Genomic DNA, 18,268 nt, shown 5'->3' on the forward strand with positions numbered 1-18,268 from the left:
GGAAGTGGGGATGGTGGCCACAGATCATATTCCACTGCATCTGCACCAGTTATTAGAGCACTGGCTGAGGAAGCAGTGACTTGAATTTTTGGGTTTATTCTTCCTGAAGGAGTTACACCAAGATACTGAGAAAAGGCCTAACGAGTAAAAGAGACAAGTGTCCATCCTTTCCAAAAAGGGTGGGCTGCTATAGCCTCTGGGCAGCAAGAGACCTCTGGTCTCAAGGTGAAAAGAAGCCTGACTTCACTTTGTGGTTTCAGCATTTAGGGTAGGGAAAGGAGGACAAGAGAAAAGTCCGAAGTTTTGTCTCTCCTTTTAGGTCTTGATTTTGCCTTTTACTCAGAGATAATCTAATCTGAGAGGTGGGGAAGCTTCATCTGGAACCTCGATTCCAGTGAGCTGTGCTAATTTGCAGGAAAATTTCAGCATACAGTGGGAAGAAGAAAGGAGCTGTACAAGGTTAGATAAGACTAGTTACAGTTCATGTAAGAACCTGCAACTCTGTAGACTCTAAGCTGCAAATTTATGTGGAATGTGTAACATGGAGAGCACAAACGTGTGAAAAGAAAACCGAATGTATCCCCAAAGGGCATTTTTAATGGAAAAGTACTGCTTGATTGTGTATTTAATTTCACTTTAACTAATTAATACCAGTGGATGCTTCATTTGAAAATAAAAAAGAGGACAAGTGATACTTGAGCCTGATGAACATGATGCCCTTATGCAGAGATAGACAGCCCTGCTCCTCATACACACCAGCACTTCTGTGCTCTGCTGCCAGAAAATACCCCAGTGGTTCCTGGCAGCTAGAATAGTCACTCCATGGGTTATAGAAATATGTCAGAGGGAAGAAGAAAGATGTTTTAGAAGTGGCAGCTAAATTTTTTTCCTGACTGCACCTCTGCCTTCAAATCAGCAAAGTGCATAGGCCTGTAAATTGCAGTGTCTTAAATTTCCAGTAACCTCAAGGGACTGCATAGCTAGAATCAGATCCTAAATGCGTATATAAATGTATCTTAGGCTAAAAGAGCATCTGCTTAAATGTACTCATAATATACAACAAAAACATGCAAAAAGTTTACAGGTTCACATTACTGATCTGGGCTGCTCAGAAAACAGAAAGTAGTTTGTGTTTTTAAAGAACATACAAAAAGTTTGTGAGGATAGGTGGATGCAAGCCTGACATTTTAAAAAGTGACTGCAATTGTTTTTTCTAGATCTGCCCTTGTTGGGTGGGTTTTGTTTTTAACTGTTCCATCTCTAGGCATAGGTTCTGGCTCCATTATGTGGTATCATTATGACACAAAAAAGAAACCTAGCATTATCCTCATAGGGATATGGATTCATTATACGCCACAGTGCAGTTACTTCGGGGAATATTGTAAGGATTGTTTCAGCTAGGCAGAAAGGGAAAAAGTGTGACATAAAAGAAAGTGATTCACCAACAACAAATGTGTGAGCACCAGTGATGCACAGCGATGCTGCTGAAGGAAGCTGTTGGAGGTGTTCTGAGACAGCAGGCTGGAAAAGCTGATTTCTGATATTATCTCATTAACATAAAATGTGAGTGCTAGAACAAATACAAAGCAGCCACTGGAAACTTCTAGTTGAGTGAATAGGTGACTCAACTATTTGTGGGCTCTGTGGACTCGGGCCCTGCTAGTCCACAGAGCCCACGAATGCAGAACAGGATAAAAGCAGTGCAAATGCAGACTAGTCAACCCTTGGGCTCCTCTGACAGTGAAGTCAGTATATTCCAGCTGCTGACAGTCCAGATGATCTGAGCTGCTCAGTGGCACAAGAAAGAAAATGCTGCCTGACTTCAGCGTTCTGACTGCAGGCGTGCAGCAGTCCAAGAGATAGAAAATTAAATCAAATTAAATTAAATCAAATCAATTCAATCTCAAATTGTCTGCAACAAATGTCCAAAGAAAAGCAAATTATTTTGGGTTTTAAAAAGGCATCCAGAAGTTTTGGAAGAGTAAGTGATTGATAAAACCCACAAAAAGTTATGAACTTAGAGTTAGAAGAAATCTTCAATGTTAAATTTGAATTGTATGCAAATCAGACAAGCCCCAGAAACAAGTCAGAGTGACTTAAGAATTTAATTTCTCAGACAGAGGTTTCCATCCTACTGGATCCTACTGCAATTCCATTCAAAATAATTACAGTAATCTAAATCACCCAGATAACATTAAATTATTTCAACAAATATTTCACGTAAGGGCAGAGTGTCAAGAGCTTGCCCAAGAAACACTTGTCTTATACAGAAACTGAGTTGATAAAACAAAAGCTACCTCATCCTTCCAGAGTCTAGATCCAATATAAGGACATATCAGGCTTTCAGAGAAAATTTTGTGCCTTTTTTTTCCCAGAAGAGAGAACTTGCATGTTTTTCTGCGTCTCCTTATAAAACCCCATATTTTTGTCTGGAATGCTCCCTGCAGGCCTTCCTCCCACAGTCTCAAAATGTCAAAATTTAGGAAATGACCTAGCATAGAAAATAATTTTCTCAGACAAATGTTTAATGATTAACAAAGTAGTGAAGGTTTAAAAATATGGGTAATTTCAGGAATGGTTGGTAGTATTCTCTTTGTCTAAGCAACAACATATACAAGAGGTGCTGTTTGAAAGATGATTAAATTGGGTCTTACATTGCCCCAAAGCATCACAGATGTGCAAGACTGAAAGGTCATCTGAGTCCTTTCCTTCATTACAGGATCAAGTATAATCAGATTTAATAATCTCTCACTAATGCTTGACTTTCCCATTTTTTTGAAAGAACTTCAATAAGAGCGATTCCACAGCCTTCCTAAGCAGCCTGACCAGAGTTATTCTCACAGTTAGATTTTCCTATTGTTGCACCTCAGCCTTTTCATCTACAGATTAAACTGATTCAACCTTGTCACTTCAGTGGAATTGAGAGCAGCTGACAACTTTTAAATATTTGAAAAATATTATCCTAACCCCCTTTTTTACACTAACGTATTTCCTTCAGTTATCTTCCAAGGACTTTGGGCTTTCTTAGACACCAATCATTCTTTCTGGTTCTTCTCTGCTCCTTCTCTCAATTTGTCACTGTCTTTTCTACAAGTGTGCAGCCCAAGGATAAACACAAAGTACAGCTGAGATCTTCCTAGTGACAAGTAGAGCAGAATAATTGCCTCCCATGCCTTATACGTCATTCCTGTTAATTCACCTCAAAATGGGACTGCCTTTTCTGCAACGACAACATATTGTTAATTCAGATGCAATTATGGCTAACTGTCATACAGCCACCTAACCAGCCAGTACCCATTTTGCATTTACATGTTTGATTTTCTTTCCTGGTGGGATTAATTTGTGCTTGCTGTTACCATTTTATTTACAAATTCTATGTGATTAATTTCAGAACATTTCTCAAGTTCATTTTGAATTCTTACTATGTCACCCAAAATTCTTGCAACTTCCAGCATGGCGTCTTCCATGAATTTGCAAATGCCCTCCCTTTTGTTATCTGAGATACTAATGAAAATAGTGAAGAATATCACATCTAGTATCACATTTAGGGATGTTTCTTGCACATGTTTTGAAAGACTTTATGAAACTATTTTCTATTCTCACATTACCATTAATTTTGTAAAAATCTCCATCATTCTTTGTGTAGAAAAAGCTGTATTTGCTTGCATTAATTTGAATCTGGTACTACCATAGACTCAAACAGTAGCTCTGGAAAGTATAAAGTTAGCCATTCATCTTAGAGAAGTATTAAATATGAAGTTGAATGACAATTAAACATCAACATTAATTTTCACTGATAATCAGCTTTGCAGAATAAAGCGAATATGCTTGTAATTTCTCTTAGAATGCAAAATAATGAGGAATCTGCATGGCAACAGCTAATTGCCATTCGTATTATGGAGCAATTCCTCACCTAACTGCCAAATACTTCTAGTTTTGCTGTGATAATTTTTTAAGTAATTCAATAATTTTTACACATGGAAAGTAGAATAAATATTTGCACTCCATTTCTCAGTATTTTTCCTGCCTGCTCCATCACTGCTAAGATCTACATGTATAAATTTTGTTTAGAAACACACTCCACTGTTAATGTGATATAAATTGGTCATAACTATAAGGTAGGACTGATTTGAAGTTTAAGTTAAGGGATATCTTTTTCACTGATTTCAGTTGGCTTTAGTTCTGTAAGATCTGTAAGACTGAAGTTTGAAATTAAAGTATAGGTAATTATTAGCAGTTGTAAAATTGTGTACCTACATAGCAACAATTTAAACATTATTTACACAGCAATTTATCAAAGAGATTTATCTATGGGTGATAGCATAATAAAGCTACTAAGTGGATACTTTTTTTTAGAGTATAAATCATTGCAACTAATGATGTTTGAACAGGAAACAAACTTACAACATAAGTGATATTTCACCTAGGATATAGAACATTTATAAGCCAACTTCCTTATATTGACTCATGATCATAAAGGTGGTGGAGCTAGAGTGAGGCTGAATTTTCCTGTAGAATTTGAATGAGAACACAGATGACTATTTAGGTGATTTCTAAATGGAGATATCATGGAAGAAAGAAAGGAAATAAAGAAAGGGAAGGAAGGAAGGAAGGAAGGAAATAAAGAAAGGGAAGGAAGGAAATAAAGAAAGGGAAGGAAGGAAGGAAGGAAGGAAGGAAGGAAGGAAGGAAGGAAGGAAGGAAGGAAGGAAGGAAGGAAGGAAGGAAGGAAGGAAGGAAGGAAGGAAGGAAGGAAGGAAGGAAGGAAGGAAGGAAGGAAGGAAGGAAGGAAGGAAGGAAGGAAGGAAGGAAGGAAGGAAGGAAGGGAGGAAGGGAGGAAGGAAGGGAGGGAGGGAGGGAGGGAGGGAGGGAGGAAGGGAGGGAGGGAGGGAGGGAGGGAGGGAGGGAGGAAGGAAGGAAGGAAGGAAGGAAGGAAGGAAGGAAGGAAGGAAGGAAGGAAGGAAGGAAGGAAGGAAGGAAGGAAGGAAGGAAGGAAGGAAGGAAGGAAGGAAGGAAGGAAGGAAGGAAGGAAGGAAGGAAGGAAGGAAGGAAGGAAGGAAGGAAGGAAGGAAGGAAGGAAGGAAGGAAGGAAGGAAGGAAGGAAGGAAGGAAGGAAGGAAGGAAGGAAGGAAGGAAGGAAGGAAGGAAGGAAGGAAGGGAGGGAGGGAGGGAGGGAGGAAGGGAGGAAGGGAGGGAGGGAGGGAGGGAGGGAGGGAGGGAGGAAGAAGGAAGGAAGGAAGGGAGGGAGGGAGGGAGGGAGGAAGGGAGGGATAACTAAAAGTGTCTGCAAAACCAGAAAATCTGTAATTGTTTAATTGTGATGAACAGATCAGTAAATACACCAAATTGTTACCATAGTATCTTGTTACTGTTACCACCCAGTACTAGTAACTCAGTACTTTCCCCATGAGAAAAGAAGAAAAACAGCAAGCAGCACTAAATAGGAAGTACTAGGCTGTGTGTGTGCAGGAAGCTCTGGAGATTCTCAGTTCTGCTAATTTCACCTACCGAAGACATGACATGTGAAAACACACCATAACATATGGGAAAAACAGCATTAAATACGACATGAAATTCAACAATGCAATTTGTAAAATGATACATTTAGACCAGTAGTGGGAGTTTTTGTTACTAATAAGAATCTCAACATAGGAAAAGCATGGGGGAGGAGGAGAATCAGACCATGTCTGACAGTCTCAGAGGGCTGTAAACAGCATGACAGAAGGGCAAGTGTGTACTGAAGCTCTAACCATGCAACTCCTAATAAAGATAATAATGTACTAATGTCTCTGCAAAAAGTCCTGCAGACAGTTCATCCAGGATAAGTGGATGAGATACTAGTCACCCTGCTGAAGACAAAATAATTTTAGCTGAAACATGAATGAGCAAATAAAGCTAGAGCAATGATCGAAGGGGGACAAGAGACCAGATTATTGTGATTTAACTTAAAAAACTAACAGGAAAGGGATATCAGTGCAGGTAAATTTTGCCAATACAAAGAAACTCCCTAAAGAACAAAAAACCAACCAACCAATCAATTCTACCAGAAGAACCAGATTATCTCAGTGGTCCACTAATACAGCTAGCCTGGAAATCCAAATCAGTTTGGCTGGCCAAGTGCAAAGAGTGGTGGTGAAAGGAGCAAAACCCAGTTGGCAGCCAGTCACAAGTGGGGTTCCCCAGGGTTCAGTTCAGTGTTTAATATCTTAACTGATCATCTGAATGAAGGGATCAAGTGCACCCTCAGTCAGTTTGCAGATGACACCAAGCTGGGCCAGACTGTCGATCTGCTGAGGGGCAGGAAGGTTCTGCAGAGGGATCTGGGCAGGCTGCATCAATGGGCCAAGGGCAACTGGATGAGGTTCAACAAGACAAAGCACCAAGTCCTGCCCTTGGGTCACAACAACCCCATGCAATGTTCCAGCTTGGGAGAAGAGTGGCTGGACAGCAGCCCAGTGGAAAAGGACCTGGGGGTGCTGACAGCCACCTGAACATGATCCAGCCTGTGCCCAGGTGGCCAAGAAGGGCAATGGCATCTTGGCCTATATCAGAAATAGTGTAGCCAGGACCAGGGGAGGGAGTGGCCCCCTGTACTGGACACTGGAGAGGCCGCACCTTGAATCCTGTGTCCAGTTTTGGGCCCCTCACTACAAAAAAAACCATTGAGGTGCGTGAGTGTGTCCAGAGAAGGGCGACAAAGCTGCTAAAGGGTCTGGAGCACAAGTCTGATGAGAAGGGGTTGAGGGAGCTGGGCATGTTTATTCTGGAGAAAAGGAGACTGAAGGTAGAATTTGCCACTCTGCAAGTCCCTGAAAGGAGGTTGCAGCCAGGTGGGGGTCAGTCTCTTCTCCGAGGTAACAAGTGACAGGACAAGATGAAATGGTCTCAAGTTGCATCAGGGGAGGTTCAGATTGGGTATTAGAAAAACTTCAAGTACTGGAAAAGGCTATCCAGGGAAGTGGCTGTGTTACCATTCCTGGACGTATTTAAAAGATGTTTCGCTTAGGGACGTGGTTTAGTGGGGTACTTGGCAGTGTTAGGTTAACAGCTGGTCTCAATGGTCTTAAAGGACTTTTCCAATCTAACTGGTTCTATGATTCCATGAAAAGTAAAAAATGGGTTTCTGAGATAGTCTTTCAGTGAAACTATGAAGCAAAATATTTCACCTATTTTAAAAAAAGATTTCAATTAATTTTATGGAAGAGTTAGATGACATGATTGCCTGTAGCAGGAGTGTTGGAGTTGGGGAGTTCATATATGGTACCAACAACAAAAACCTGAACATTCAATTAAAGGAGCTAATCACACTGGAAAATCCCACTCCATTCGCTGAGCATAAAGCTGAGCAACTGGGAGAAGAATATTTTCTTTATATAAAACATTTATCAAGGAGACAGATCAAAGTACACTGTAGTTCAGAGCTCTTCTTTGTATGATCACTGAATCTGCTGCAATGTGTTTACAGTCTACCTAACCATTTGTTTAAGAGAATATGACCAACTTAACCTGAAACAAGTGACTGGCTGGAACAAAACTTACTAGTAACTTATTATTTGGAACAAAGGCATTTATTCATATTTATGTTTGAAACTTGTTATTGAAGTCAATGATGTATTTTAGAAACAACATTATTGCTCAGTTGCATGGAATTTCAAGGTAAACTTCAATATCTGTTGGCATTTTAAAAAGGATTTTATTATTTCAGCTACAAATCTATCTACAGATTGCTAGGTAAAAACCTGAGGTTTAAAAAATCATGTTTTCCAATGGATGGATGCAGGATGTACTTTATTTATATTGACTTTCACATCAGGAAACCATATTGATGAAAAGTTTCTTTTGCTAATAACAGTATTTCAGATTGAATGATAAATTATAAGGAAAGAGAAAACACCTTAAAATCTTTTTATAGAAGGTAGTTAATGAATACAGCACAGTATAAATTTCACTGTTCTCGATCAGCACCTACATTCATGACCTGTTGTGCTGGCAAGCTCACCAGCAGGTTTATGTATGTGACTTGTAACACATCTATAGATGTACCACTACTGTCACAAATGGAGGGGCAAAGAGAATATCCTTAACTGACTGAATGGATTTTATGCTGCTAAATTGAAGCAAATCTTACACAGAACATGCACCAATAAGTACTGTTTGATATGTTCTATTTAATTGTGACACAGCAGGTAAGAACCTTCCCTCCTTGTATGTCCCTATAAAACGTGCAGTGGGTGTGCAGGCTCTGCTGAACCCCTGCAGGCGAGCCGGCTGAATGCACCACGGTAACCACGCTGGAGGGTGGCTCTGGCATCTAGGAAAAGGCAGCTGGGAGAGACTGCAAGATAGCCATGGAAACACTCAGCCAGCTCTTTCTCCATTAGTTACTTGGGAGAAAACTTTTTCCAGAAACACAGGAGACAAAGTGGCAAACTGACAGTTACTTCATGGAGCCATTAAGAACGTCAGGGAGAAGTAGGCAACAAAACCCTACATGATTATTTGATAGTGGGAAAAAGATGAATTTTATTATGCAAAAGGGAAACAAGTCGTGGCTGCACTCAAAGAGAAGAAATAAAGCAATATGACAAAAAGTGTCATGGAATGACAAGGAAAGGAAAGGGAAAAGATAGGAAGATTTCATTTGAGAATGGGATGAAGTGAGGAGACACAGGAAGTCATCCAGAAAAGCTCTTTTGAGCACATGCTCCACAGCTTCTCTAAGAAAAAAACAAATGATTTCAAAGGGAGTTTCAGGTGTGTGATCAAGCCACTGCAACGGATTATCATCAGTTGCTTTCACACAGAGGAGAACAAGTACTGCTCTCATTTTGATCAGATACACATCACATTAGGACTGGCAGGTGTACAGGTCTCATCTTGGTGGCTAAATGTGTTGGTAAAGCTTAGCCATGATAATGTACTGAATCTGTTTGAAGTGGGTACTTACAGCTGAAAAAAATGAATGCCTGCCTTTTTGAAAGTATGTTCCTGCTCCTTAAGACTGCTGGTCACCTCCCATCAGTTTTGGATACTCAGAAAGCAAGTGAAATACAGATTAAACAGGTATTGTGCTACTGTTCCTCTGTTCACACACACCATAGCCCTACTGTAAAGCTAGCATTCAAGAAATTACATTTGAATAATAATAATAAAAAACCTCTTAGTTGTGATTTTTCACTGACTAGAACTCTGGCCATAAATATTTGCTTTCCTGAAAAACAACAGGAAAAAATATAACAGAACTTGATCATACTGTTCTGTGTATATGCAAAGTGGTCAAAACCTGTACAAGCAGGCAGAAAATCCACTCTTCTGGAACAGGAGAAAAGAATTTATGAATCATAGACCCAATATTCCTAAATACTCCAGAAACAGTATTTTTTTCAGTTTTTCCTTTCAGTTAATCATGCAGGGTAATATAAAATTGTGTATTTGTTGTTGTGGAGTTGTTTATGCCACTAACCCAGTAAAAATAATTATAATCAGACTATAGCCAGGCACCCAAGCCCTGAATTGACTCCTTACACAGCTAGGGAAATACCAGAAGCTGGGAAACAAATTTCCAAGTCCTTACATGTAAATGATTCTTCTTCCTAGCATTCAACACATTATCCCTCTCTTGCTTTTACATTTTTAATACCTTAATTTTCTTAACTACCCTTTGAAAATGCCTCTTGTTATAACAGTTTTCATCAGATAAAGTGCACTGACAGAGGTACCACTGACAGAGGGAAAACAGCTTAGGTTTCAAATGCAGCATCTATGATTAAGGATGAAAGAAGACAGTCAATTGTTTCTGTGGCTCCTAAAACAGGATCAACGCCAGGCAATATCAGATCAAGCCACAGTTTACTCTCTTATATAGAAAGCTCTTGGAAGAGAGCAGAAAGAGGCCATCACAGCTTGTTTATGGAGTTTGTTGCAAGCACAACTGTTGAAGCATAGCTAAATATGTATGCAGAGAGACCTGGCTTCTCACAAAAAGGACTTGTGCATTTTTCTCAGCTGGAAGAGATGCTCAGAACTGAAATTCTGTGATCTTGGCAATTGAATGACTGAAGGAACAGTTCAGCTGATAAATCTAGTGGCAAATGCTGAATTTTCCAAGACAGAAATGCTGATAGGTTTCCCTAGCTTCCCAAATTGAAAAGTTTTGGATTTTTTTTTTTTGGGGGGGGGGAAAAGTTTTAACATTTGAATATGAAATTCCATAGTACAGCACAAAAATTTGTTTACAGTAATTTGCAGTAATTTAGCATTCAAAATTTAGAAACTGAAATAGAATGTGCTGCCCCTCCTATGCTTCCCCCAGCTACACCAAGCACACTCGCAACATGCCAAGCCCACATCACTCCCTGAGCTTGTGGAGGCTGTGGATTCACAGAACCACAGAATATGCTGAGTTGGAAGGGACCCATCAGGATCATTGAAACCAAATCCTTGCACTGTGCAGGACACCTCAAGAATCACACCATGTGCCCGAGAGTGTTGTCCAGATGCTTCTCGAATTCAGACAGGCTTGGTGCTGTGACCACTTCCCTGAGGAGCCCGTTCCAGTGCTCAGGGGCACCTGAGCCTACAGGAGGTCCTTGTGCTGTCAAGAGAGAAGTCAAACTGCACTGTCCCCTCCAGCTCAGGATCCTTCCTTGTCCACTTCATCTTCCTTCTGTCACAGACTTGTCTAAACAAGCCTTTTGGGGGACTGCTTTAACGCTTATGGGTTAAAGAACATTACATGGAAAATCTATCTAGAAGGGTTTGATATCTGTTGAATTAATGAGATACAGCAAGGTCAAGAACGGCTTCAAATTTTTCAGTAAATGGCAAAGAATTATTTATTCAGTATTATCAGACTGTGCATGCTGAAATGAGTGGGGTTTGAATTCATCAGGAAAAAAACCTGTTATAAATACAGCAGAATAGCCTTTGAGTGAAAATGTCAGGAAGGAAGTCCTAAACAAACTGCAGGTAGCAGATAATTAAACAAGGCCTTCTGTAAACGTAAGCAATGTGAGAATTATTTGCTGACTCTAAACTTCACAAATCCATAGATCATCTTGATATGGAGGTGATGATCTCAAAGTAATCATCTGTGCATTTGGTAAGCAAGTAGTCCCCAAGAACATAACCTTCCTACTGCAGCATAGATTGAATGCACTTGTAAATGAGAAATAATTCGGTAGTATGTGCATAAGGATACTTTTACAATCATTTTGAAGGGCAAAGAGGCTTAGCCAGAGGCTGCAGTCTACTGTGAGATATTCAAAATTTGCTTTTTCCATTTTACTTTGGTATATTCTCAAAGACAGCAGTCATGAAAAAGCTTTTCATTTCCAAATGCATTTACTTGATGGGATGTTTCTACATCTTTCTTACCCCTGGACAGACCTTGGCATAACAGCAGTGCCACACTATGCAAATACCTTACACTTAGACTTCTGTACTTCAGAAACCAACCTTGTGTTTGAAAAATCTAGATGATGCTCAGAAAAAGTTGCTTTGCACTTTGTGAAAATGACCCAGTGGTTTCCTTTGTTTATACCATTAAAGGATTGAGATGGAGGAAGGAACAGTCTTATCTGACTTTCTTACTAGAAAACTTTGTCAAACTCATACTTCAGTATTAATTAAAATAAAAAATGCTATAATTTAGCAATGATGAGGCAAATATGAATACCAATATGCAGTTCTTCACACCTGTCCTACAAGCATCCAACTTTAAAAATTCTGTGAATTTGGGGTCCAATTCTCCTACTTCCCCCCCCCAAAATCCCTTGAAAAGTTTTCCACTCAATTTATCCTGGAAATATTACTGAATGAAAGTGAAATGAATTCCACTTTGCTGCTAATAGCTTTCTACTGCTCAAAGATCAGCTTTCTTCATTGAAAAGAAAGCTTCTTGTAAACAGACTTCTGAATCATATAATCTTATATGAATTCAAAATCCACAGATATACTGAATAGACATCTTTGTGTTGAATAACATGCTTTGTGCTGTTGATTCAGTACACTGAGATATCTTAAAAGAGATTTCTTGATGGCCAGAAATGCCAGCATGTGGCTTTTCACTTGAGGACACCTTGTCCCTTTGATGCAAACAGATGCTTAACTATGTCATTTCTGCTGTGGAATCATCAGCTTCCAAAAACAATAACAATGTAATAGGCTTTTTAATTAGCAGTCCTGTGAATTTAGTGACAAAACACTGGAAGCACGAGTGACTGTGTGATCTGGGGGTTATAAATACATTTAATGAGCTATCATGCAAGAAAAGGTATGACATCCTCTGAAGCATAAGGTCTATTAAAAAAGAAAAGACCCTCTGCAGAACTACTTTTATGAATTAATAAAAGAATGTTATTTTCATTTCTTATGCTGCACCTTTTATTGAAGGAATCCACACAGCCCAAGAGCATAGGCTTTTCTTTATTAGCCACAATGGGTACAGCACATCAGTCATGATTATACCTGGTTATATACAAAGCACAAACCCATGTATTTTGCGGGAGGTCATAAAAAGACTGGATCATCTCATGAAGTTATGCTGATACTGCCATGGTAATTACTTAGCAAGGAAAAAACTTCATTTGGTGTGCATCATCTCCCCAGAACACAGTTTTATCTAGCCACTGAAAGCAGAAGGTTTAACCAGTTCTTGACCCAGCCTCTCTTGGAGACGTTTTAGTGTGCTCTGGTAGAACTGTCCATTAAAGCAGTTGGTTCAGGAGGCAGATCCTGGATCCCACCTCCAGCAGGCTCCTGCTGGTGCATCCCACTATCCCACACGGGCCGACTGTCAGGATTTGGCTCACAAAATGGCTCACCTATCATGCTGCACCCTGGAAGGTGATGGCCAGGACCCAAACCCCTGCCCTTCCCTCCTGACTCCCTTTGCCCTTTTCCTGGAGCAGTCTCACAGGAGCATGCACCATGCCCACGCTCACACAAACTCATCAGCACAGCCTCTCCTTCACTGTAGCTGCAGGGCAGGGAGCAGCACCTGCATGCCTGACCTTGTCCATGCTCCCAGCAGATGGCTGCTGAACATGGAGACATGGTGAGGATGAGGGGAAAGCCTCAAATTTTCCACTTTACCTGGACCAAACTGGGGGGTAGCAGAAGCAGTAGACATTTTATAGAATAAGCAGAATTAGCTATCAATGTTAAAATCATTCTGTTCAGCCACAGCTGAGATGGGGCAGATTCTTCCTCACTTTTTAGGCTGAGTGAAAACCGAAATACACACATACATTGTTACAGATATTAGCAACAACATAATTTTCCATAAACTTCATGAGCAGTGACTTTGAAAAAGAATCTCCTCAGTATTTAAATATGATAGAACATTTAAAATTAAAATATTAGATCTTGTTCAGGCAAGAAAGAAAATTGCATTGTCTCAGTACCTGCACTGAAAACAAAGGCCATTTTAATTTCTGAGCCAAACTACAGGCATGAAGATTTAAAGCAATCACCACAAATTTATGGCACTTGGAGCGGCAAACCCAGCCTTTCAAAAACAACTGAAGTTTTGTCTGTGTAGCAATAGCAATGGGAAGGATAAACTAGGGGAATATCCCCAGGAGGCTGTTGAAACAGACACAAAAATGTAACAATTTCAGGTTTAACAAGATTAGTTCAGTTAGTTCGACGGGGGAACAAAACAAAGAAATCATTACATTTAGGCATTGCTACTGAAGGAAGCATTGGTGCAAGCACCAGAAGAGCATCATAACTATACATTACTACTGAGAAACACCAGATAGTAAAAATTATCTGGGAATATCGTAATTAATAATCCTGATGGGCAATGAGTTGTGTGTGTGTCAGCAGAGTGCCTTTGCAGTCAGGAAGACAAATGCTGTCCTGGGCTACCTTAGCAAGAGCGCGGCCAGCAGGATGAGGGAAGTGACTTTTTCCCTCTATGGCACACCAGTGAGGTGACATCGAGAATGCAGAGTCCAGTTTTGGTTTCCTCCTGAACCCAGTATGAGATGTATATTTACAAACTAAGGGCCGCTGAGATGGGCTGGGGGCTGGAGTATATCGTGTACGAGGAGAGGCTGAGGCACCTGAGTTTGCTGAAGCTTAAGCTGGGAGAGGGAACTTAGCTGAAGTCCTCCTGCTATGCAAAGGCAATCTACAGAGCAGTGCTCAAGGAAAGGATGAGAGGCAATGGCCACAAGTTGCAATAAGACATATCACAGCTGAGTAAAGAAAAAATGTCTTCAAAATAACAGTAGAACACATTGACCAAATTGCAGCATCTCCTTCTTTGGAGATTTTGAATACTTCCCCTGTTTCAGTTTTGAAGTTCGTTCTTCTTTGAGCTGAGGCTGGAACCACATGATCTCCAAGGGCCCCTTCAAACCTAAATTATACTGTGATTCTGTGATTTATGATGCTTCTCCCCAGAGAAAAAGGAAATATTAGTCAGATGTTGCTTGCACATAAAAAACGTTCTTTGAATACCTGGAGACCAATCAGTTTATACTAAAATTACCCTTTCCTCAAGATGAGAGTTGCCAGTATTTACAAGGCAATTGTGTAACAGCGTATCACATAATAAATGGCAGCACAGGCTGAACATAACACTCCTACATGGTGAGGCAAAGGACACCGATCCAACTATGGTATTCATTTACGGAATACATTCAATTTTTAAAAACGTTTAAAACCCTTGGCTTTGGTAATTCCTGGAAGACTGTTTAGAATCTCTTGCTTTTAACAAATTTCAGCTGTGGTTTTTTTTCCCCTAAAGCACATAACTTGTTTGTTGTGAACAAGAACAAAAATCCCAAGAGTGAAACCCAACAGAAAAACATTTCACTGGGGAAAAAAACAAAATCTTAATTTGTGGTATCACTTGCCAGTTTTACATGCGAGCTTTTAGACTTGGACCTTTGACTACTATCAAACAGCCATGTTAAAATCAAAAACAAACAGAACCAGAAAAGAGCATTATATCATTCCTACTGCCAAGAAAAATGCAGATAAGCAAAGCACCAAAAAAAAATCAAACTTTCACCTCTATGACAGAAAGGGACTGAATCTCCTATTACTTGTTTTATGCTTTGAAATAATATTTGAATGACCAAACTTAGTAGTACAGTTAAATACTGTCTAAATGACCTTTGCTTATCAATTAGCATGTAACTGATTTAAGGAAATCAAATTTTCCCAGTACACCGGGTTTTTCTAGAACAAAAAATGGCTGGATTCACTTTTTGCCATATGATATCCTTTGAAAATATTCATGATATTTTTAAAAATATATATTACTGTTTTAATGAAAAATACAATGAAAGGTTCTTAAAATAATTTTTACAAATAGGCTAGCTTCAGGATCCCCTTGTTCCAGAAAAAAATGGATGCATCTGTAACAAGAACTTGCACCTTCCAGTTCTTTAACATTGTATTTGTTTATGCAAATACATGCAAAGTCAGGACACAAAAAATTAAATTAATGCTTGTAAATGCAAGCTTTGTCCATGGCTTAAAACAGAGCCCTTAGAAGTATTACAAAACGTTTCCAGTAGCATTTATGATTTCATTATATGTTCACCCAAGAGGCAAAATCTGATGATGACTCACTTTAATTTCCAGTGTGTGAAATTGCTTTATTATGAAACTTCACCCTAAGAAATTGGATGATTTTAACAGGTAAGACTCTCTAGTTCCATTTTACTTTGATCTCACAGCACCATCCCAGCAAAGGAGTGTATTGACCCACTGTGGCTAAGGTATCTGAAATTTCTTATTTGATACAGAGAATTACACCTGCTCAAACTCAGTTTAATTTACCAAGCCAGTTGGATTTCTCTTACCCATGGTAGATTAGACTCCATGGTTGCAGGATCCCCAGGCTCATTCAAAACACTTCATTGGCACATTGAGTCTAATTTTTCACTTTCAGTGAAATTTTTCACATTCAGTCTTTCGGGTTGTAAGACAGAAGAATATAACTGGTGTCTGAGGAAAAAATGTACTGCTAAAGTGTAGTTCATCCATTCAGAAATGTGCATGTTGGTCTGTGCCTCACAACCATAAGCCTGTGCTGGGTACAGAGGTTATGCATGCAGTACCTCACACTGCCTGCCTCAGGAATTAAATAATTTATTATAAATGAAAGAGATCAAAACCTATGTGCTTCAGTCTCTAGACTTCTATGCCTCCAAAACACAGTGTTAAAATCTGTAATTTTTATTCACATTCAGGAAGACTGTCTTTTTATTAGTGAGAGCTGAGTTTGTGTATTCTGCCTTATGCCATGAACCAATTACCTGGTACTTCAGCAAAGCATCCCGTAACACTCAGCTTGCCACTTGGTTGCTAGCCCTAAGCTCTGAGTGCCTGATTTACATGCAGCCTTCCCCAAAAGCTTTGGGCCAGGAATGGAGTCAGCTGTGTTAAGAATGCTGGGGGCACACAGAGCTTGTGCAGCAGAGGGCCTGGTGAGGCAGCAGAAGCAGGGCAGGACGCACCTTGGGCAGGAGGCTGCAGGAGCAGCAGGATGCTGGGCAGGGCTCACAGTGCTAAGCAGGGCTCCTGTACAGGTCTGAATAGGAAGAAGGGCTTTGCCAACAGTGGAGACACTAGAGCAAAGCACATGAATTGAGATGACTACACACAGGTACCTCACACGTTAAGGGAGAGAAACAACAGGTATGGACCATCTGACATGCCAAGTCTGTGCTATTTTTCCATACAAAATATCCATCAAGGGTGAACTGTGGATGCTGCAGCAGCTGTAAAGTGCATGGGTGCTCTGTGCAACCTAGGGAAGAGCTGTATCCTCTGATACCCTAAATAGACCCCATTTGCTATCCTTTAAAGATTGCCCTCTGGTCACCAGGAATTCAGGATGTTTATCCCTGCAGTCCTCTAACTACAATATTAAAAAATGGATCAATTTTGAACATGAAATACTGTATTGATTGATCTTATGCTTGAATTTTGTCACTACAATCTGTGTAAGTGGGAGTTTTCATTATAAATCTCATTTTGAAGGGTTTATGACTAGCCTGTTTCAATTCTCTCTAGGCTTAAAACTTGTTAGATATGCTTTACACTAGAAGATAAAAACTGTCTTGAAAATGAGAAAGAGAGTGAGAGAAATAAAAAGAATAGTTTAATTTTCCTTAACTACAGGAACATGTATTGAATCCAATTTATGAAAGACTGAAATTTGACAGTCCTTATTTTTCATAGTTTGGTGTTTTTGAAACTTAACAGTTAAGTTAAGCAATTTAAAATGTAAGTGTCTACACACATCCATAAGAAGTCACTTCCTACATGTTGGGCAAAAGACATCTACAACAAAATTACCTTTTCAGTATTACTGAAAGTACTTGACTTACATATAAGAATGTAAGAGGCTAATTGTGAATTTCCCATTGTTCGTCTTTAATGAGGCAACAGTCATGCAGAATTTCAGGGCATATCTTTCTTACTCATGCAAATGGAGAGACCAAGTGACTGAGTTTTTAGGAGAGTCAGGGTGGGACTTAGAAAGGATGCTCAAGTGCTCAGAAGCACAGAGTAGAAGTTCACATGCAGTATATGGATAGGTTCTTTCCCACATAATGTGCAGTGCCTTGTTTCAGCCTCTCTGTCTACTTTTCAGGTTTGCTAGAACAGTAATGTTCAGATGATAAATGAGCACCTAACAATTTACTGGCACAGCCTTCAAATAAGTCAGGTCTCAGGCTGAGGTTTTAACGATGGGGACTTTCTCTTTCCAAAAGTGATAGATGTAATCTATTCCTAAATAGATTAAAATACTAATCTAAATAGATGAAAGTACTCTCCTATTGTAAAGTTCCCATACTTTTAATATTCCATTTCCTGCACTTTAGCAATAGTTTAGGCATATGGTAAGCAGTATACAGACACGAGGCTCTTAAAGTTGCAACAACGAACACAAAAAATATCAAATTTAAGTTATTCAATAGACAGTTCTGCTTACCTGTATACGACCAATCAATCTCTTCAATCAATTTCCTCTGTTGTCTATAGTATCCGTACACCAAATCTGCAAAATAGTAATGAAATTGCAGTATTAAAACCAGAAGCCTGATAGGACCTTGAAGTGTTGATGACACACCCCCCTCCAACAAGAAAATCACCGCTTTAATTACCAATTAATAATTTACTCTGTCTTTATCTTGGACCTCAAATGATAAATACTGGTTAACAGAATATAAATATCATTAACACTGTAGCATATTAAGGACACAAGCAAAGCAAACAGAGGATTTCCAATCCT

The 18,268-nt window shown here is 39.6% G+C and overlaps 1 protein-coding gene across 1 annotated transcript in view; it reads right to left on the minus strand.

Annotated features, from left to right (window-relative positions):
- Window positions 1-18,268, minus strand: part of PTPRZ1 (protein tyrosine phosphatase receptor type Z1) — a 130,955-nt gene that overhangs the window by 74,342 nt on the left and 38,345 nt on the right. Inside the window, exon 2 of the mRNA XM_068996492.1 lies at window positions 17,969-18,034. Coding sequence (XP_068852593.1) covers window positions 17,969-18,034 — 66 coding nt within the window. The remainder of the gene's footprint in view (window positions 1-17,968; window positions 18,035-18,268) is intronic.

Source organism: Aphelocoma coerulescens, chromosome 1A (assembly GCF_041296385.1).
Source record: "Aphelocoma coerulescens isolate FSJ_1873_10779 chromosome 1A, UR_Acoe_1.0, whole genome shotgun sequence".
Lineage (NCBI taxonomy): Eukaryota > Metazoa > Chordata > Aves > Passeriformes > Corvidae > Aphelocoma > Aphelocoma coerulescens.